Here is a 23,152-nt window from a genome sequence, read left to right as displayed (position 1 = left end):
CACCAAGCCATTGAACCACATGGAATTATCACCATCTCGAATGTAACACCATTTAATTTTGTGTTTGGATGCTCTTCAAGTAATTATATCACCACTGCTTCAACCTAATAGCTTTTTTTTTATTTTTTTTAATACATATCTGGGCCCACAGCCTCCACAAATCTCTTAAAAGAAGTCATTTTTCTATTTTGATACTAGTGATCAGCCAATTATTTCCTGCTGGGCATCTTTAAGCAACATTACCCCAAAAGGAAACAACATGACACTTACTCACAATGTTCTAAAGCTTCTGGACAGCCAGCATATTAATAAATATTTCTGAAACTGTTTGTTTTTTGGCACCTCCCTGAACCTGTTACTTTTTTTCATTTTGTCATCGTTTTGTTATTAGTATGGTAGATATATGCTACACAAAATCTACGTAACAATTCTGTAGTAACTAATTTTCAAAGGTTCACAGAAGTGCAGTTACAATGCAACTGACACACTGCAATTACCTACATAAAGGTTACATTAGATGAATAAAAATAAACTGTATTAAAAAACAATACATAAATAAAGAAAAAGAGACTGTTATTAAATAGTTTTACCTTTAAACTGAGTTCGTAAGGCATCCACATCAGATAATGATAAATGGCTATCATTCAACTTCTTCAGTTTCATGTCAGTGTCATCTTCAAGTGTTTTGCAACTCCTTATTTTATCATATAGAACGTTCGGCTAAAAAAAAAAAAATCATAGTTTCACATTAAATATCAGAAATGCAGTATCTTAACACCTTAACATAAACTCCCCCGACTTATCTCATTTTTATTATTTTGACAGAGACTTAAAGTCACAAGTATACTCGGTCAACTTAAGAACAGACACCGCATCTATATCTGTTTCAGCACTGATAGTTAAGTATTCAATCGCTAGAGAGAATCTGGCCCTATATTGGTAGCCTATCTGTCATGCTCTGGCTGAGGTGATTGCCATTAAATACTGTCTTTACTATGTGCAACTTTGGATACTCAACAACAAAACGTGCACTTTCTCTCTCTCTCTCCCACACTGTTGTTTAGGCAATACTTTCAAAAAACAATGGCAACAATAATGTGATGTTACTTCACTAGAGACAGAAAGTGACGACAGATCATCGGTTGAGTGAAAAGTGCCACAGTGGTCAAAGTAAATACATCCACTGTGCTCCAGCCAGCTTCTCCAAGAGTTATGTTCACAGGGAACTTCACAGATACACAGAAACAAATAAATGACTTGAAGTTTCAGGATATTTTCGTCAAAGTCCAGAGCACGAGTATACTTGACATTTCATTACCAGCAACCTAAAAATTTATTTGTGTGTGTGTGTGTGTGTGTGTGTGTGTGTGTGTGTGTGTGTATAATCATTAGAAATCTGAACATTGTGTAAGAAGACTAGTTGCTGTTGACTGAAGCAATACCCGACTATCTTAATCTTGAGTTTGTGGTGGTGGCAGACATCATTTGATTGACTCCAAGAATACCAGAGATTTTTGGTCCAAAAAGAATGACTCCAGGAATACCAGAGAATTAGAGCCAATCAAATGATGTCTGCCACAACCACAAAACTCCAGATCAACTGCAGCTTGCATTCTTATTGCTTCGGTCAACAGCAACTGGTCTTCTTACACAATGTTCAGATTTCTAATGCTTGTGAAATATGATTGAAACACTTATGGAAAAATGCAAACACTTTTATTAAAATGTAAATTATAATCTTTTGCATAACATGACATTTCATATAAGACCTAAAGAGTTTATCTACCTGGATGATATTGTGGTTTCCAGTTCCTAAACTGATGAACACCTGCAGAACCTTCAGGCTTTGTTCATCATGCTGCAGAAGACCAGGTTGAAATATAACTTGGACAAATCACAGTTTTTTCAACTGTCTCTTGTCTATCTCAGTTTCAAAGTCATGGGTGGTGCCACCACTAGGTTATGCCTGCATGTCGATGCCATTATGCCTTTGCCGTGTCCTATAAATGTCAAAGAGCTCACAGCCTCTCTCAAAATGATTGTGTAATACCATAAATTTCTTCCTAATGCAGCCACAGAGGCTCAGCCTCTTCATACTTTCTTAGATAAAGGTGTTCCTTTTCACTGATTGCCCGCCTGTGAGCATGCTTTTACCCTGTTGTTTTTACCCTGTTGAAGTCAAAATTACGCTTGACACCTTGATTGGTTACCTTCCAATCAGGCCAACAGATGCCTGCCAGTATGGCATTGGGGCCATTCTCATGCACAAATGTGCAGATGTTTCCAAATGCCCTACTGCGTACACTTCCAAAACCTTGAATCAGGTGCACCTGCACTACTCCCAAAAAGAAAAAGAAGCCCTTGGTATTCTGTATGCAGCCAAGAAACATCATGTTTTTCTCTATGGTTCTAAATTTCATTTGATTACTAATCACAAACCTATCGTTTCTCTCTTCCATCTGGCAGCATCACTATTTATTCATTGCACTATAACTATGAGGTTCATTTCTGCCCCATGGCACAACACACTAATGCAGACGCTCTTTTTCGATACTGATTGGCTCCAATCCAGCATTTCATCAGAATGAACTGTAGGGTTCCCATTCCGACATCAAAGCTCAAAACACAGGACAGTTTTTTCCAATTACCAGTCCTTGGATTTCAGTGGCTGTCATGGCCAATCCTGTCTTACATCAGGTTGTTCAATTCGTCCACCATCGCTGGCCAGATAAACCACTGAGCCTGGAGTTAGATCCCTTGCGTAATAATTATGCACTCCACCACTGACTATATTCTTGATGGTGTGTTACTGTTGGCTATGCCCAGGATTGTGATCCCGCTGGTGTTGCAGTGGGACGTTGTGCACCTTCTCCACCTGGACACTGGGGTGTTTCTCATAAAAAATTGTAGATCTGCTGCCCCATTTTAACCAGGTATTGACAATGAGAGCATGCGAATTGTGGCAGCCAACTCGCAATGCATCACCCATTAAGCAGCACCCAGGGCCCCCCATCCACCGCCCCTGCCACAGTGCCTCTGAGAGCATATTCATGCTGACATGGTGGGTCCATTCCTTAACTTCTTTTGGCTCGTGGTAGATGACGTTTTCTCAGAATTTCCTTATGTGGTCTGTTTTCTGCCCACATCAACATCTGCAATGATCACGAACCTCTCAAAGATTTTTTCCTTGGAAGGATTGTTGTATACACTTATGATGGACAATGGACCACAATTTGTGCTCCTCAGGATTTTTTTTTTTTTTTTTTTTTTTTTTTTTTCCAAATAGTGGCATCCGGCACGTTACCCGCCCCTCCATTTCATCCTCAGTCCAATGGCAAGGCAGAGTTACTGGTACGTATATTCAAAACTCAAACACATATCAAGCAATCTTCTCCTGAGGAAGCTCTCAATAAGTTCTTGAGCACATATAGATTCACTTCTGTTGATGGCCGTAGTGAGGCAGAGCTGCTTCACAGCCACCAGCCCCCATGCACCGCTTCATCTGCTCTGGCCGACGCTCAGCCACCTGCTGACACCCGGCCACCCGCCAGTGTCCATGTCGTTGCGATTCCATCCGGGCTTCACCATCTGGATCTGCGGTTTTGTCCGGACCCCTAAGTGGACACCAGTGGTAATCCAGCACTGCCAAGGCCATCACCTCTCTGTCATTCGCACCCTCCACTTACTTGCAATCTTGACACTATGATCAGCTCTGCCCATGTGTAATCAACCTTGCACTGGAGACTCCACAAGCCCGTGCCCGCCCTCACCATCCACGCCAGTCCCCACAGCGTGGTCCACACACTGTCCAGCTCCTGTATCATCTTTGTTGTGGGTGCCGACTCCACTGGGCAGTGTACTCCGCACTGGGCCGCCTCTACCTCCACAGTCCCTGCCGTCATCGTCAACAGCGTTGCCGCCTTCTCTGCAACCTCTGTCGCCGAGTGCCTGGCTGTATGCGGACACGGATACAACACCTCCACCACCGGAGCTCCCTTACATTCTCATGGAGAGTGGGTGCTGTTTCTGTTCATGTCCAAAGCCTTTTCAGACTGTGTTTTCCTATGATGGCATGACATCTGCTCCAACAATCGTCTCCTTCTGATAAGGACATGGACATCTTCACAGAGAACATTTTCCCCAAGGGCGAAGGAGTGCTATAACACTATACAGCGAGCATGCATAATCAAACAGTGCATGCTGCCTCGACCAGCCTAAAGAGGCCACCACATATTGGCACAGATGGCATAGCAAGCACTACACCATGTGCCAAACAGCCGTTTGTAACCCAGAGGGCCAAAGCCCTCAGCCAGACAAATGTTTATCTGACAATTTTCCAAGTTAGACTGTGTATAATGTAGTTCTCAGTTAATTGTATTTACAGAAAGTACTATTTCATTCAGTGTCTTAGTATACTCCTGCACGTGGAAACAGAATAAAAGTTGGTTGGTCAGAATTCTGATATTGTGTCTGTGCAATGTTGCAATACAAAGGGGGAAGGCATATGTAGGGAGGCATATGTTCTGAGTCAAATGAAAATCCTGGAAACTCAAGAAATTGGTTGGTGGTTGGTTTGTTTGATTTTCAAAGTGACCAAAGTACGTGGTCGTCGGTCCCTTGTTGCACTGAACCAAGTCCATGGGATAAAACAGAAAACAAACGGTACACACCACAGGAGTTCTAGATGGGGGGGAAAAATCAATGATAATCTATTTAATGGTATTAATGGTATAAATAATAATTAAGTGATTTATATTGCTTGATACTTGATGATGAACAATGAGCACAAAGGTTGATAATCCTACAGATTAGCACTGGTTGCACTACAAACTTTTATCCTTCATTATAACACAGTCAATGATAATTAATCTGTCAATATGGTTAATGATTATTACTTTTTTTCCGATCCATGTGGTATCAAGTGAATTCTAGCAAATCACAGCAGACCTCACACGTAGTAGTAGCTCAAATATCTTCTCTACTTGATAGCTTAAATACCAAGCATAACAATATTATATGTTACTGTAGGTACATACGACAACTTAATTTTCACAAGCAAGTGAGATTTACTATTTATACCAATCCCCAAACAGAAGCATCTGCAAGAGCATTATCTGGCCATAATCAACTCCAAAATGAGCATTCCATCAATTAATATGCAGTATCTTTTCTGAGGGTAGCAAATGGAATTTATGATATTACAACATAGTGAACTCTGCTAAGCTGAAAATGATGCTGCAAATTGTGTTACCTGAAAGTCAACTGCATCAGGCTGAGGCTCTTGTGTTGTTGTCTTCTTGGTTGAAGTACTTATGAGCCCACGTAGATCAGCTATGAAAGCTTCATCATAAATACCTCTATCATCCCATACTTGAAATATCCTCAATATTTTGGACTTCACCTTTTCTTCTCTGCAACATCAGGGAAATTTCTCATTAATGATTTCTAGATCAGTATTGTTCATGTTTATGTTCTATTTAGTGCTGTTCTAATTGGACATATCATATGTGCTACTTCATTCCACCCCACATTAACAGTTCCTTCAATAACATCTGTTTTATTGCCATGTATAAATTCTTAGTTTTCAGTCACAAGTTTTTAAGCTAATTAATATTAGTGAATTCACCTTAACAAATGTCTCATTTCCCTTGTACTACAGCATGCAAGGATTTGAAGAAATGACTAACAGCCATAACTGCCAGTGACAGTAATGAAGAACTGAAATTGCAATATGTGTTATGAAGTTAATCTCTCATAAAGATGCAGCTGAAGCTGCAGGATATCATGAATACATAATTATCATCAGTTTAAAGTATTTACTGTGGCAAATGACGATACTTCAGGGTTTTATCTCACCAGCCATAGATTTCCCACCTCACACACAATATCATTAGACCTCTAGTACTAACGTAATGTTAATAATGTGTACACACACACACACACACACACACACACACACACACTGCTGTTGCTATTTCCTTTCTTACTTTTCAGGCTCTGGTGGTCTATGTATTTTACAGCTTTTATTGTTATTCCACACTTTCATCTCCCCTCTCCCTCTTGAACTGTATATTTTTACGAATGTACCCCCCCCCCCTCCTCCCCCCCTCCCCACACACACCTAGTATCTCTCTCCCCCTTCCCTCCCCAAATGAGCTTGTATTTGCTAAAACAACTGCCTTTATCTAACTTTCCAAACAACTACTCTACTACTAATGCTTCATTTCTGATGTAGACATACACAGTTAGAGTCCACTGTTTAATATCAGAACATGTTTCTTTGATCCATCTGCCAGATAACTTTGCTAGTACCATTTTACTAAAATTCCCTTTTCTGTTTATTCCAATGGACAGCCTGAAAACAAGTTCCTTTCAAATTTGCTACACTATTTCTGGATAGATATGACTAATTATTGCAATTGAAGATGTACTGAATACGTTGAAGTTAATTTGTATTTCTGTTTCTGTTGTTTTGTATGTAAAGTTTGCTTTAACTATTAGGCAAACAAGACTCGGCTTACAGCTAATGCCCAAACTGGCAAGATGACAAATGCAAGCCTTTAGAAGAACAAACAACTAGAGGAAAGAGAGGTAAAGCCTAAAGGAAAATTACGATGACCTTCGGAGAAAAGAGAAGTATCTGTATGAATATAAAGAGCTCAGATGGAAAACCAGTCCTAAGGAAAGAAAAGTACCTGTATGAAAAAAGGGCTCACATGGAAAACCAGTCCTAAGCAAGGAAGAGAAAGCTGCACAATAGAAGGAATATACAGATGGGCTACACAAGGGAAATTAAACTGAACGAAATATTATAGAATGGGAAGAGAATGCAGATGAAGATGAGATGGGAGACATGACACTGTGAGCAGAACCTGAAAGAGGCTCAAAGATCCATCTGAACTACATATATCCTTGGCAGAGCCAGCCATGACAAAATTACTCAATCTAGCTTCCACGATGTACACCACAGGGTAAATACCTTCAGACTTCAAGAAGAGTCTAATAATTCCGGTTCGAAAGAGAGCGGGTGCTGACAGGTGTGAATGTTACTGAACTACCAGCTGCAAAAGTCATGGTTGCAAGATATTGACACAAATTATTCACAGAAGAATGGAAAAATGGGTGGACAATGATCTCAAAGAAGATCATTCCAAGTTCTGGAGAAATATAGGACCATGTGAGGCTATACTGACCCTATGAATTATCTAAGAAGATAGGTTAAAGAAAGGTTTACATTCATAGCATTTGTAAGCTATTGACAATTTTGACTGGAATACTGGACTTCTGAAGTTATTAGGGGTAAAATATAGGGAGCAAAAGGTTATATACAACCTATATATAAACTGAAGGCAGTTATAAGAGCTGAAGGACATGAGCGGTAAGCATACATGATCAAATTCGTGCACTGATGAAATGTAAGGAAAATAAAGAAAAATTTGGAGAAGGAATTAAAGGTCAGGGAGAATAAATAATTCAAAGTTTGTCAATGACTTGGTAATTCTGTCAGAGACAGCAAAGGACTTCAAAGAGCAGCTGACAAGAATGATCAGTGCCTTGAAAGAAGGGTACAAAATGAACACCAACAAAAAGCAAAACAAGGGTAATAGAATGTAACAGAATTAAATCATGTTATGTTATGGGAATCAGATTAGGAAATGAGAAACTAAAAGTAATAGATGAGTTTTGCTGTTTGGTAATAAAAGAACTGAGAATGGCTGAAGTAGAAAGGATACAAAAGGTAGACCGGCAATGGCAAGAAAAGTGTTTCTGAAGAAGAGAAATTTATTAACATCAAATAAAAATTGAAGTGTTTGGCTATTTTACCTCATGGGAGAACACTTTGGTAGTGCTCATCCATTGTCGCAGAACTGACTGATTTTTATGAAACTTCTTAGAGAATGAAGGCACAGATCTACGTCAAAAACAGTATGCAGGAATGCATCAAAATTGTTCCTTAGTGGGCAGTTATTTTTCATTTTTGCTGAGGTAAATATTTTAGATGTTTATATACATACTGGATAGTTGACAAGCCAGGCATAAATCTGACTGATCACTTTTTCGTCAACATTTAAAGCCATCTAACTAAGATACTACAATCAGCGCTTTCACTGCCATCAAAAACTGTCTGAAATGGTCAAGGGTGACAATAAAGCATAAATTCACTTGCAATGTCTGTGCAATACAGAACAGCCGATACACTTTGCAGCACGTTGTCTGTCTGACTATCACTAACCAAAGTGGACTGCAGCACGTTCTGTCTGCTTTTTATTTGACTGGCATAATTCACAGGCAGGCAGCAGCTATGGTGCCAACACTGTAGTGGGACAAGACAGGTAGTTAATCTCATTTATTCAACTATAGTTGTATAACCAAAATATCATTCCTTTTGAAATGTACGGTAGCTACTACAACTACTTTTACTATTGAGAGATTCTTTGCCACACAATGCAATGGATGTATGAGAGGTATAGTAGCTCACTAACAGCCCATAAATGCCCCTGAAGAACAACGGTGATGAATTTTGATCTCCTATTGAAGTAACCTGAAAGGAGATACCCTCCAAAGGACATTTAATGTCTTTGTGATTCAATGTCACAAATTTCCACTAATGGTAAAATCATTCAATACTGGTTGTTTGCCAACTTAATACCCTGCGATGGTCCTGTTTTGTAGTTTCTGATGATGGATTTCTATGCATCTGGATGCACTGAACCCAAAAATGACCTTAGTTCTGTTGCATCGTGCCAGAATTTTTTGCATATCGCAATTTGCCAAATTTAGTATATGTAAAACAAACTGAGACTTAATGGCAGAATGAAAGAGATTTGTTTCATATAAAACAGATTATTTTGCAGCTTATAGTAGACAATAATATAACACCACATGGAAAATAAAAAAAAAACTGACTATTTTATTCGTTGTGTCTATGTCCCTTCGGACCAGCCACGCTGTGTTTCAGGCTTTTCTGAGCCTGTGGCTCTTCTGGGATCATCTGAGTGGAACATCCAGCAATGGTCCACTATCATTGCAGTATTCCATCTTCCTTGGTAACACTTTTCCATTTCTTTGATATCCTGATGGAATCTGTCACCCATCTCCTGATTAACAACACCCAGATTCTCAGGAAAGTAGTCCAAATGTGAACATAGAAAATGAACCTATAAACTTAAAGAACAGTCTAAATTTTGGAACTTCTGCAGCATAATCTCAGGGAATGACTTTACATTCAGATCCTTTTTGTTGCCCAGAAACTTGACTACTATGTCTTTAAAGGCAACCCAAGCTTCTTTAACAGCAACTTCTATTTCTTTTTCAAAATCTCCATCTTTGCAAAGTTTGCTAATTTTCAGATCTGTAAATACACCCTCTTTTAGTTTTGTGGCTGAGGGGGCTGAAAATTTGTTACAAATGTACTGGAAACATTTACCATCTTTTTGTAAGGCTTTCACGAATTGCTTCATCAAGCCTACTTTAATACACAGAGGTGGAAGAACTTCGGTGACTCAATGAAATGCTTTTGGAACACGTTTTTTACTCCAGGTTCCAATGAAGCACACTGTGGCCAATCTTTCTGTTCACAATGATTTTCCCTGTGTCTGCCATCCAACTCGCATAAAACACATAGATACTTTGCATACCTGCTTTGCTGTCCAAGACTGATCAATATTACTTTGAGATCATCACACATGATCCACTTATGATCATCGTACTTAATTTTCTGGAGAACAAACTGTGAACTGCCATACCATTCTTTTAAGTGTATAGAATGCCCTATGGGTACTGACACATACTCATTTCTGTTGTGAAGCAGGACAACTTTAATGCTTCGTTTCAATGAACTGATGAAGAGTCTATAACAAGTGCTTTTGTACGGAATACTGAACGTCTTAAACAGTCCACACACATCATTGCAGAATACTACGCCTCTTCCAAAAAGTATGAATAAAATCTTTTTCGCTGTACCTGAACCAGAAAAATGAAGCATTAGCTGTGAGAAATTTCTTATTTTTAAGCCTTGAACCATGCAATTATGAAGCTTCTTAGGTCAGATGTAAGTTACAGATCAAATCGTTCAGTTCAATTTGTGTAAATGATTGTGGTCAGAATTGCCAGGTTCATACTCCTCTTCTTTATCTTCAGCTGCTTTACTCTATTCAATTTCTGAACCATCTACTTCCTCTTGATACCATTTCAAACACTAGATGTTTGCTTTTTAACATATATCTGCCGAAACAAACACATCTGATCAAGGGGGACACATACAAATGGCTGTGCCAACAAAAACAGTTGAGATGTCCAATACATTTAATGATGAAAGTGCTGCCATCTGTCAGTTTATGATGTCAATAATTCGTTTCCATCATAAACCAACATGACAGCATTTTCTACATATTGAAATTTGTCAGTACATTTTATATTTGTGAGTGGTTTTTTTCCACACATTTTGACAAACTGTAATTTGCATAAAAATCTGATGTAATGGGGAAAAAAGTAAGGTCATTTTTGGTTTCAGCACACAAACACACACAGGAGTCCATCATCAAAACTCGAAAAACATGATACAACCGAAAAAATGCAAGCCTGCGATAATCTGTGTGTATCACTAGTATCTGCGCTACCAAGCCACAGTATTATCACCATCTCCTAGAAACGCTTAGCACATTATAGAATTTTTTCTGCTATGTCTTTCTACATTTCTTTTATCTGCCACTCTATCAATACTGTGAGTTATGTCAACTAGGAAAGTTATGTGCTGACCATCTTCTGTATATGTTTGGAACAGGAACAGAAATATTTACTTATTTTAGATTCAATTACCTCTACTTCTAACTTTTGTTGGGTTGTTTTGTTTCTTATGTTATCTGCCCTTCAGTAATCTCTTTTCATTCCAAAAAATTTCACTTCTATACTTTGTATTTTACATAAATTTCTTTAGGTGTGTACCTAGCAGTAACTCCCATCAATCAGTACTGGAAGAACCTAAGTTTTATCGATTTTACTCTCATTTTTGTCTGGTTTTATATTGCAACATGTTATGGATGGTGACACACATAAATCCAAACGTAGTCATTTTTATACCTAGATTTTTACTACTGTCTGGCCCGTCTGATAGCCCAAACAGCTGATGAACAAACTTCTTCCAAAACCACATTGTGCAACTGCTCTTTGACCCAGAAAACATAACAGGCAGTGATTTCAATATCATATTGGTTACACAGATGATTTTTTAACGGGTGAGCTGCTTACTGTATATTATCTCCTTCTTTCACTATTAACACACTGTCTGCAAAAAACAGACATGCAAGGAGATTAACAGTATCCACAACAAAATTCATTTCAGTCAATGCTGACAAAATTGTTTACCAGTTCTACCCCTATCAACTGTCTCATCATCATCAACAGCCCATAAATATTGCTCAGGCTGCTCTAGTAGGAGCCTCAATGAGTACTTAACTCCTAGCATGTTTTGACACAGCCATCAACTAAGCACTATTTATGAGCTATTGATAATGACAACTGAAACGGGTATAGCCACAAAACAATTGTGACCGTTAACTGAAATAAACCTTATTGTCTATTTTTGTGCAGACAATGCCCTAATAGTGAAGGAGAGAGATAATTTGCAATAAGCAGTTCACCAACTGAAATTTTATAGCAAAAAGTAATGTGCTTACTGATGCTCTCAGACAATAACAGGCCAACATGAACAAACTAGTAATGTCTGTAGGGATTTTGCATACTAATATGGAGGTACAGAAATAAATATAGAGAGATGTAAGAAACAATAATCACTGATTTGTGAATGATTTGCATGTCTCAGTGGCGGAAGGGTATAGTGAGTGGACTACTGGCAACCAGTGTGAATACATATGGTACCACTGACACTTTGGAAGTGAATGCCAGATATGACAGTGCATGCAGGCCAACTGACTTGCTACTAGAGACCACATCACAAATAAACAAATCATCCAATGGGCTACCAACGTTGCGACTATCACAACGATTTGTTGAAAACTGTTGCAAGTGGTGATCTGAACCTATATTAATGGCACAGAATCGACATAAAAGAATCAAATTTGCCTAGAATATAAAAGTGTTAAACATGAGTTTCTCCCAGCAGTTCAAATGATTAAGGACCTTACAGGAACGCTTCCAGGTAACAATTACAATACCCCACCATTTTCACGGTACAAATGCATGAGAGATCACTGAGCATGGCAGTATAAATTCTCAGTGGGCTGGGGTGCACAGATGTGAAAATTAAACAATGGTACAAAAAGTGACATAACACAAGTAAACAACTAGTGCCACAACACAACTACGAGATGACTAATGACAGGCATTATTAATACTGAAACTTTAACTAACAAGGCCATTTATAACACTAACTCCATCCCTCTGCTGCTTAAACAGGGGTAGAGCCAGGCCCCTTGCTGAATTTAGGGAAAAAAAGCTCTATCTGTATTTATAAGGTCACTTGTTAGTACAATCTCAATAGTCTCCTCAATAACATTAGTCTTTGGGTGTACGACTGGTGCCTTATGATCCAACCACACACTAGAGAACTGCAGGCTGCCTCTGTCAATGCATCAGCAACACAACCGCAGCCCAATTCACCTGCGTAAGTCGATGCAGTACTTGGGGGCACCACATCTGCCGGATACAGTACTGCTGTGCCTTGCCACATGATATTAGCCTAACTTCCTAGTATCCCTCCACCAAACTGCCTTTAAGGGATGCTTCCATATGGCCTGCCAGTCAATGTGACTTCCAGGGTTGATATCAACACACTACTTCGGAAGTGCCACAAGCATATTCCTCAGAACTTAGGACTCCATCAGGGCAGCCTGTACCAACCGTGCCTACAATAAAGTTTCTTGATCATAACAGAAACTTTCAATTTCAAGAAATGTTATGGTATTAGTGACAATCTTTTATAGGATTACAATAATCTTTACTTTGCCTTCAATTGGAAGCTGTTTCAATTGCTCAATGTTATATCATGTACTTTCCGTGTTCTAATAAAGTACTACTGTCTTTGGCCACCTGGCCATCTTTCACTTCTTATGTGTCCATCACCCACAGAAGGATACTACAATGGCGACAAAAGTAAACATTTCACGAGGGTAAACATTTCATGACTCTTCTGTCTCTGCAACTTTGTTCCCAACGTCTCGTGCTCAACTAGGTAGCCTTCCTCTCTGAGTTCCCCCCCCCCCCCCCCCCCCCTCCACATTCGAATGATGTAGTTGCTGTGCACAATTTTGCTCTCTCAATTTCCATGATTCTACATCTTATTGTTCCTTGTTTTGCCTTGCCTCTGTCTCATACGAGTGCAGCTTCATTTCTTAGTTCTCATGTTTTTCTTTTTGTGACATTTCACCATGCCCGCCCACTTCTGCTGCTCCCTGTCAATGTTGGATCCCCCTCCATATTTTGGTTGTTGGCCTCTCTTGCATGTTTCCTACATCTCCTTCCACGCTGCAACATCCCTTCTGCAGCTTTCTCTGTTACAGGATCAACAGCTGCTCTGTTTCACCCAGAATATATCTTGCTTTACACAGCACTGTTTGGTGGCAGCACCCCCAAGTGCTGTGGATAGGACATGACAACACAGTTTCTGAATCACACAAGACACTTCATGCACATGTCAGAGCTTCTTTGGTGGCACCTTGCCTGATCTGATGACTCCCCCCCCCCCCCCCCCCCCCCCCACAGGATTCCACACTGCTGTCCCCACCTCCGCCAGATTTTGACAATGCCTTAGATTTATGGCCCACCTTACTGGCTGCTCTGAACACCACTACCACATTTCCACCCTTCTCGATGATACTCACGCCCACTGCTGCTGCCACTGACTCTCATCCAGCATCATTTGGTCTGGTGACACCTCAATCGGTACTGCCCACACTGGCTATCCCCCAATCCAGTACCTCCAACTGTAATGCCTCCTCCTGAAGTGCCACCGGCTCCTGTGCCACCTAGTCCTGTTCTGGCTCCTCCTGTGCCTCTCGGCAGTCAGCCTGGTCAATGGCCCTCTCCATCAGACCCTCTCCTTTACTTCCAAATCCCTAGGTGCCACCCACTCCAGGGGCTGCCCTTCTTCATCTGCTCATGCTGTTGCTCATCTATTTTCTGCAGATCCTGGCCCTTCATATCCTGACATGTCTCCCATCATTCCATCTGTTGCTGAAGCTTCACAACCACCTCCAGTGTCCTCCTTGCACTGCTGCGCCTCCTTCCTTCTCAGTTAGGGTCTCGCCCATCTCCTGTTCTTGCTTTCTTCTCCGACAGAAGCCTCCACTGTGCACTTTCTGTCTTCTGTGGGGGTCTGCCCAGTGCTGTCTCAATCTGGTCACTGACCTCAGGGTCCTCACAGGGCTTGCTGTACTTCCCTACACCACATGCCTTCAAGTTTTGGAAGCTTTGCTGACATGCCCAGCTGCCTTCAGTGGCCCTGCTCTTTCTCAACAACTGGTCTGCATATCACGGCAGTCAGCCCCCCCCCCCCCCCCCCTCGTCTGCCCAGCAGCTGCCTGCCATGCTTATGCCTTCTGCCAGAACCCAGCCGCAATGGCCAACCTTTCTTCCTCGATAGCTCAACACCCTGTGCTCCACCTACCACCTACAGCTGAAGACAAGGCATCTGCATCAGCCAACCTACTGGGAATTTCACTTGGACTGCCACGAAGTCCTCTCAATCCGTTACTGCCTGGCCATTCCCATCAGCACCCTTGCATCCCAATAGCCACCACTGGTTTGAGTGCCTGTTTCCCATTGGCTGCTGTCCTCCCGGCCAGCTTGCATCGGTGCTACACAGCATGCCTTGCGGCCCCTGTGCTGGGGTGCCATGTTCCAATGTTGCCTGTCCTGTGGCTTCCAGCCCTGGCGTCACCTCATGTTCCAACACCAGTAGCACTCTCCATATCGCCAGCACGCATGCACCATCCTGTACCGTTAGTTCCTGTCTGGTGTTTCCTGTGGCATAGACTCCAGCCTCCTGTAATCTATCACCTTTTCAGTAAGAAAGAGGAATGTCCCCATCCTCTGTCGTCCCTGCTGTCCAGTCCTAGTCTCCTCTGGATGTGTGGTCCTTTATTCCATTGTCCTTCCTGCCTATTGCCAGTTTGCCACCCACTTCCTCCGGGTCCTAAGTCCTTCCCTGCACTCTTCCTCTTCTGAGCGTGACTTTCACATGTCTAATGCACTGGGTTTCTTCTCTGATAGGCACCTTCATGGTGTGCCACATGCTTTCTTCTGGTTCTTGCTCTGCACAGTTTCATCCTGGTTGCAAGTCAGGGATGTTACTGATCTTGGTCATCTCCTGTGTGCTCCAGAGTCTTCTCCTCACCACAAAGTGCGAATGTCTTCTCTCTAGGACACCATCTCCAGACCTTTGGTTGGACTTCACTGGCAGTCCTGTTCTCTAGTCCTGGAAGTTTTGTCACAAACCTGGCCTCGCCAAGTCATGCTGTCTTTGATGGCTTAGTTGCCTTTCTCGACAATGACCTTGCCTGATTACTGTTTCCCCCCCACAGGTACACTTTTCCTGGATGGCTCCACCGTTTTCTCCATGGGTAAGAAGTTGTCATATCTCTGCCTTTCTTCTCTACCGCAACCACCATCTATGCAGCGAGATGCCTCTGGTATCTTCTCGGAATGATGAAAGAGGAATGTGGCATACGGCTGGTGCCTTATGAGGCAGCCACACACCACACCACAAAGGACTGAGGGCGGGTTGCCGCTCTCTCAAGGCATCTGCATTGCACCTGCAGACCACTCTGCCTGCGACGGCTGCTGCAGTATTTGGGGCCACCACATCTGCCACATACAGCACTGCTGTACCAGCACTATGAGCCACCTGATACTAGCCAAATTTCCTATTATTCCTCTGCCAGATAGCATTTCTAGGATGCCATCTAGCAGCTTAGCAGTCAATGTGAGTTCCAGCCTCAACTTTAACAACATCCTACATTGGAAGTGCCATCAGTATATTCCTCAGAGTACTGTGCACCCCATCAGAATCTAGGACAACGCCAATGCAGCCTATACTGACCATATGTCTGGCAGTGTTTCTCAATCGTGACTGACTGAGTGCTCAACTTGCATCTTGAAGTATTTGTGACAATCTTTTATTACATCAGGACAATCTTTACATTGATTTCACTCAGAAGCTGTTTCAGTTGCTCAATGTTATTGCGTACTTTCTGTGTTGTCATTTGGCTTCAAGCAAGTGAGAATTTGCAGTTTTTTTTTCAATCAACTAAATTTAATGCAAACCAATATTAAGTTCTTTATGCACGTGGAAATGGATGGCTGTCTTCCCTTCCTCGTGTTGGTCAGGATGAAAGGTGATGGTATGTTATTACACGCAATTTATGGGAAGTCAACAGCACAATGAATTTTATTTTCAGGCTGACAGTTGTTAATAACCATTTCAGCATGAAGAGATACTTCATATCTTGGTTCATAGGTCCTATACCATTTGAGACCCTGTTAAGTTTGTCAGGAGAGTTACTCCACTCTGATGTTACCTTTCTCCACAGTGGGTATAGTGCAATTTATAAGGGGTGCATTATGCTATCAACCAACTGTGAATGAGAACAATGATGTGGCATTTAAGTCTACATCTTGTTTGCCTCATGCAGGTAGTCTTTCCAGCACAAACAGTTGTATTCTGCAAAAACACAGTGTTCAGCTTTTTTTTCCTGTCCTCTAAGATTAGGGCCCATTTAGGATCTGTAAAGGAAATTCTGGTTTGCCTAAGCAGGTGTCTACTTTATCCCCTGCAGCTCAGACTTGTCATACCATAGCCAGGCTATTAGAACTGTTATGCAGAGAATAAAGTCACATGTTTACAGTAGTCAGACATATCTTTGATTGTAAAACACTGTCTTGGTACTGTTGATCCCACTTGCACTTCTAATTACTGGACTAGTGTCACTAATGAATCTGTTAAGATTAGATTAACAAGTGAGATATTGAGGTTTTTGCCTAAATTCTGTTTGGAATATTTCTCTTACAGATTAAACAACACTGGGGGGGGGGGGGGGGGGGGGGGGGGGGAGTTAACAGTATTTGCTCACTTATTTATTGTTGGTTAATGCTTCACTAATAACAATGTTGGCTTTGGGTGTGTATGGCACTAGTTGTTATTAGTGTGTGTGTGTGTGTGTGTGTGTGTGTGTGTGTGTGTGTGTGTGTTTTGTTGTCCTACTGGTTTTTGCTGCAGAGGTGCTCTGGTCACCAACAGTTAAAACTCCCGTGCATTGCAATCTCTTTTTGCATTTGTACCTTGAAAATGACAGGGCAGTTTTTGAAGACATTGCTCACCTGCATTCCTGTAAGTCATTTTAACAGTTTTAAGGTTGGATTACAGCAACTGACAATATGTGGCATTCTCCAATGAGTCAAATCCACTGCTTCATAGCAGAACAAAAGAATACTCTGCAACCATTAAGACATAATTTGAAAGAGACAGCATTATGTTCCAGGAATGTGTTTTCACAGCATTTACCAGGATCATTAATCCATAGGGAGGATATTCGTATTAGATTTGTGTATGTGTCCATCGACTGAGATCAAGTTTTCCAATACATGGTGTATGCTTGCCCTCAGGGAGATGAAATTTTAAAGCAAGATAATGTACCTGTCAATACTGGTAGAAGTGATAGAGAATGGTTGGAAGAACACAATCGAAATTTGACTTCGCTGACCAGCATATTCTCTAGATTGGCATATTTGCTGTGCATATTTCCTGACAATGATCAGGAAGTAATTACTTAGAAATCTGATCGTTTCTTCCAAAATAGACTTTTCACAATACTTACACTTTCTTCAGAGACTTTCCTAGATTTCGTATTATTGACAATATAAGAAAATACACACAGCAAAGAACTTTTTACACTTCGCTACTTTGATGATATCTCAATATTTGTATACAGCAATGACCGATACTAGTTTGCACATTGTTTTATGACATATCAGTGCATCTTAATTATAAATAGATTTTACGCCTTATAAGTCTGAAAATGATAAATAAATCACACACAAAACACAGCACAAAACTAATATTAAACCTACCTGACCATTGTCGTTGCCCTTTGCAGGGCAGTACCCCAACTTTCCACAAACTCATAATTCTTCCGTTTGCTGTACTGTATGACATCATTTGCCAAATAGAAAAGTGTAACTCGATGCTCGACTTTTACTGAAAAAATCGAAAAGAAGTTAATTTTATTCACACAATAATAACAGCAAAGAAAAACTATTTAGGATAGTGTCTGTGATCTGAATATCATTACAGATTCACAAAAAGTTAAGTTTTCCTTCCACTTACAAACAACAAACATTATTTCAGTCCATGACAGTCAGAAGTAAACATAATCTTCAACCTTGCACACATAAGGGTTCAGAAAGAAATTTCAATAATATCTCCATTAAGTCCATGAAAGACTGTTGTTTTGAACAACTCTACAAATACACAACAGAAAAAAGAATTGCAAGACCAAGAAAGATTTGTGCAACATAACCAAAAGTTGGTAGGTGTGTTTCTACATCTGAAAGCTGACATCTGTTCAAATTTCTGGACAGTCACTGGGAGCGCCACTATGAGGATGCAAATCAGGTTTGCTTTACGTATTATACACACTGTACCAGTTGTGAGCATCAGTTACCTTTGAGATTCAACTGCTAAGTTTATGTTAGTCAAGAACGCCTTTAAAATGACAAAAACACTATTATCAGCACCTCACTGATTTTGAACAAGGCTGTGGAATAGGGCTATGAGAAGCTGGATGTACCTCCTGCAATACTGAAGAAAGACCTGGCAGGAATGTAGCCACTGTACATTTTTGCTGGCAGCGACAGTCACAGGAATGTTCAATCGCAGGAAGAGCAAGCTTCAGATGGCCAAATGGGTCTACCAAGAGGGAAGACCATCATGTTTGGTGTACAGCATTGGCAAATTGTACTGCATCTGCAGCAGCAATTTGAGCATCAATTGGTAACACAATGACATCAGCTGGTAACACAATGACTATTACAAATTAGTTACTTCAAGGACAGCTCTGAGTCATATGCGCTGTAACGTGCTTTCCACCCACCCCAAACCACTGCCATCTGCAACTTCAGTAGTGTCAATCGAGAGCGCATTAGAGGGCAGGATGGAGGTCTGTTGTGTTTTGTGATGAAAGCTGGTTCTCTCTTAGTGATGGCCGTGCATGGGTTAGATGGAGGCCAGTTGAGGCCTGGGACCAACCTGTCTGCATGCTAGACACACAGAACCTATACCTGGAGTTTCGGTCTTGGGTGCAATTTCATATGACAGCAGAAGCACTCTTGTGGTTATATGACACACCATGATGGCAAATTTATACATTGATCCGGTGATTCAACCTGCTGTGCTGCCATTCATGAACAGCATTCTCGAGTGTTTTTCCTAATAGGATAAAACTAGCATACGTAACACTGCTGTAACTGAACATGCACAGAGTGTCGACACATTGCCTTGGCCTGCCCGACCACCAGAACTGTCTCCAATCGAGCACATATAGGACATCATTGGACGACAACTCCAGTGTGATCCACAAACAGCATTAGCCATCCCTGTAGTGACCAACCAAGTGCAACAGGCATGGAAACCCATCCCACAAATTGACATCCAGCATCTGTTGGTTGGTTGATTTGGAGGAAGGGACCAAACAGCAAGGTCATCAGTCCCATCAGATTAGGGAGGGATGGTGAAGGAAGTCGGCTGCACCCTTTCAAAGGAACCATCCCGGCATTTGCATGAAGAAATTTAGGAAAACCATTGGAAATCAAAATCAGGATGGCCGGACACAGGTTTGAACTGTTGTCCTTCTGAATGAGAGTCCAGTGTGCTAACCACTGTGCCACCTCACTCGATTCAGTACCTATAAAACACAATTTTGTACGCACGTCTGCATGCTTACATTCAATATTCTGGTAGTTGCACCAATTATTAATGTACTAGCACTTCACATTTGCAATGGTTTATCTCATGCTTACATTATCCTGTGATCTTGCAATATTAATACTTAAATATGTTGCCTAGACAAATATATTTCTGAAATTTTATTACACTACATTAATAATTTTTTGGTGTTGTGGTTTTTTTCTGTCAGAGTATAATGTCTCACGACATAACTACAAAAGTTTTTCATTTTTCAATAAAAAATTCTGGAATTTACAAAACACCAAACAGTGAATTTAAGATGAAAGAATAAACTAAATATTATGTCAAAAAAATAAAAAATGTATCTAGCTTAAGCATGAACATCAATATACTTTTATCCATAATGAACTAAATCAGGGAAAAAAGGAACATAATGACACCAACTGTGATTCATTACAGTTTCCAATTATTGTGGTTTATTTCAGAAGCTGATAACAATGGCAGGGCATGCATTAGTATTACTGCAGATGTAACAGCACTTAAAATACCAGACAGAGAAAAATATTAAGTGGAAAAGTAACAACGGAACGTTATAACTGACACCTTGTTGGCTTGGCTTTAAATTCCCTTTAGATTGCTGTTGGCCCTACTCCATATGTAAAGTGGATGGTATTCACTCCCTACCTATATAGTATTCCTGTATTAATGATATGGATATAATAGGGAAACATTCCATGTGGGAAAAATATATCTAAAAACAAAGATGATGTGACTTACCAAACGAAAGCGCTGGCAGGTCGATAGACACACAAACATACACACAAAATTCAAGCTTTCGCAACCAACGGTTGCTTCATCAGGAAAGAGGGAAGGAGAGGGAAAGACGAAAGGATGTGGGTTTTAAGGGAGAGGGTAAGGAGTCATTCCAATCCTGGGAGCGGAAAGACTTACCCTAGGGGGAAAAAAAGGACAGGTATACACTCGCACACACACCCATATCCAACCGCACATACACAGACACAAGCAGACATTTGTAAAGGCAAAGAGTTTTGACAGAGATGTCAGTCTAGGCAGAAGTACAGAGGCAAAGATGTTGTTGAAAGACAGGTGAGGTATGAGCGGCGGCAACTTGAAATTAGCGGAGGTTGAGGCCTGGCGGATAACGAGAAGAGAGGATATACTGAAGGGCAAGTTCCCATCTCCGGAGTTCTGACAGGTTGGTGTTAGTGGGAAGTATCCAGATAACCCAGACGGTGTAACACTGTGCCAAGATGTGCTGGCCGTGCACCAAGGCATGTTTAGCCACACTGTGATCCTCATTACCAACAAACACTTCTGCCTGCGTCCATTCATCCGAATGGACAGTTTGTCGCTGGTCATTCCCACATAGAAAGCTTCACAGTGTAGGCACGTCAGTTGGTAAATCACGTGGGTACTTTCACATTTGGCTCTGCCTTTGATTGTGAACACCTTCCGGGTTACAGGACTGAAGTAGGTGGTGGTGGGAGGGTGCCTGGGACAGGTTTTACACCGGGGGCGATTACAAGGGTAGGAGCCAGAGGGTAGGGAAGGTGGTTTGGGGATTTCATAGGGATGAACTAAGAGGTTACGAAGGTTAGGTGGACGGCGGAAAGACACTCTTGGTGGAGTGGGGAGGATTTCATGAAGGATGAATCTCATTTCAGGGCAGGATTTGAGGAAGTCGTATCCCGGCTGGAGAGCCACATTCACAGTCTGATCCAGTCCCAGAAAGCATCCTGTCATAAGTGGGGCACTTTTGTGGTTCTTCTGTGGGAGGTTCTGGGCTTGAGGGGATGAGGAAGTGGCTCTGGTTATTTGCTTCTGTACCAGGTCGGGAGGGTAGTTGCGGGATGCGAAAGCTGTTTTCAGATTGTTGGTGTAATGGTTCAGGGATTCCGGACTGGAGCAGATTCGTTTGCCACGAAGACCTAGGCTGTAGGGAAGAGACCGTTTGATGTGGAATGGGTGGCAGCTGTCATAATGGAGGTACTGTTGCTTGTTGGTGGGTTTGATGTGGACGGACTTGTGAAGCTGGCCATTGGACAGGTGGAGGTCAACGTCAAGGAAAGTGGCATGGGATTTGGAGTGGGACCAGGTGAATCTGATGGAACCAAAGGAGTTGAGGTTGGAGAGGAAATTCTGGAGTTCTTCTTCACTGTGAGTCCAGATCATGAAGATGTCATCAATTAATCTGTACCAAACTTTGGGTTGGCAGGCCTGGGTAGCCAAGAAGGCTTCCTCTAAGCGACCCATGAATAGGTTGGCGTACGAGGGGGCCATCCTGGTACCCATGGCTGTTCCCTTTAATTGTTGGCAGGTCTGGCCTTCAAAAGCGAAGAAGTTGTGGGACAGGATGAAGCTGGCTAAGGTAATGAGGAAAGAGGTTTTAGGTAGGGTGGCAGGTGATCGGCTTGAAAGGAAGTGCTCCATCACAGCGAGGCCCTGAATGTGCGGAATATTTGTGTATAAGGAAGTGGCATCAATGGTTACAAGGATGGTTTCCGGGGGTAACAGACTGGGTAGGACTGTCCTACACTCGTACTCTCTGCTGGAAATATCACTTTGCCACGAAGAAAAATAATTCTAATCCTACTCCTAACGATCCAAATCCCCAAGACACTATCAAAATTGAACCCTGCCTGGAACAGTTCCGTCCTCCGTCACAGCGGGACCCACCTCCTCCTCGAAATCACCCTCTCCAAACCTTCCAGGAATTTCTGACTTCCAGCCTTGCCTCTCAATCCTTCTTAAAAAACCTAAATCCTACTCCCAACATCACCACTGCTGAAGCCCAAGCTATCCATGATCTGAAGGCTGACCAATCCATCGTCATTCTTCCGGCGGACAAAGGTTCCACGACCGTGGTACTTGATCGTCGGGAGTATGTGGCTGAGGGACTGCGTCAGCTTTCAGACAACACCACATACAAAGTTTGCCAAGGTAATCCCATTCCTGATGTCCAGGCGGAGCTTCAAGGAATCCTCAGAACCTTAGCCCCCTACAAAACCTTTTACCTGACTCCATCAACCTCCTGACCCCACCAGCACCCCGCACCCCTACCTTCTACCCTCTTCCGAAAATTCACAAATCCAATCATCCCAGCCGCCCCATTGTAGCTGGTTACTAAGCCCCCACAGAACGTATCTCTGCCTACGTAGATCAACACCTTCAACCCATTACATGCAGTCTCCCATCCTTCATCAAAGACACCAA

The 23,152-nt window shown here is 41.7% G+C and overlaps 1 protein-coding gene across 2 annotated transcripts in view; it reads right to left on the bottom strand.

Moving 5' to 3' along the window:
• LOC124615947 overlaps window positions 1–23,152 on the bottom strand; it is a 166,290-nt gene that overhangs the window by 92,481 nt on the left and 50,657 nt on the right. For both annotated transcript variants that reach the window (XM_047144147.1, XM_047144148.1), the window contains exons 2-4: window positions 18,085–18,211; window positions 5,252–5,411; window positions 591–720 (exon numbers count right to left, since the gene is read on the bottom strand). In XM_047144147.1, the coding sequence (XP_047000103.1) occupies window positions 591–720; window positions 5,252–5,411; window positions 18,085–18,211 (417 nt within the window). The remainder of the gene's footprint in view (window positions 1–590; window positions 721–5,251; window positions 5,412–18,084; window positions 18,212–23,152) is intronic.

Source organism: Schistocerca americana, chromosome 5, assembly GCF_021461395.2.
Source record: "Schistocerca americana isolate TAMUIC-IGC-003095 chromosome 5, iqSchAmer2.1, whole genome shotgun sequence".
NCBI classification, from domain to species: Eukaryota; Metazoa; Arthropoda; class Insecta; order Orthoptera; family Acrididae; genus Schistocerca; species Schistocerca americana.
This window is presented reverse-complemented; position numbering and strand designations above follow the sequence as displayed.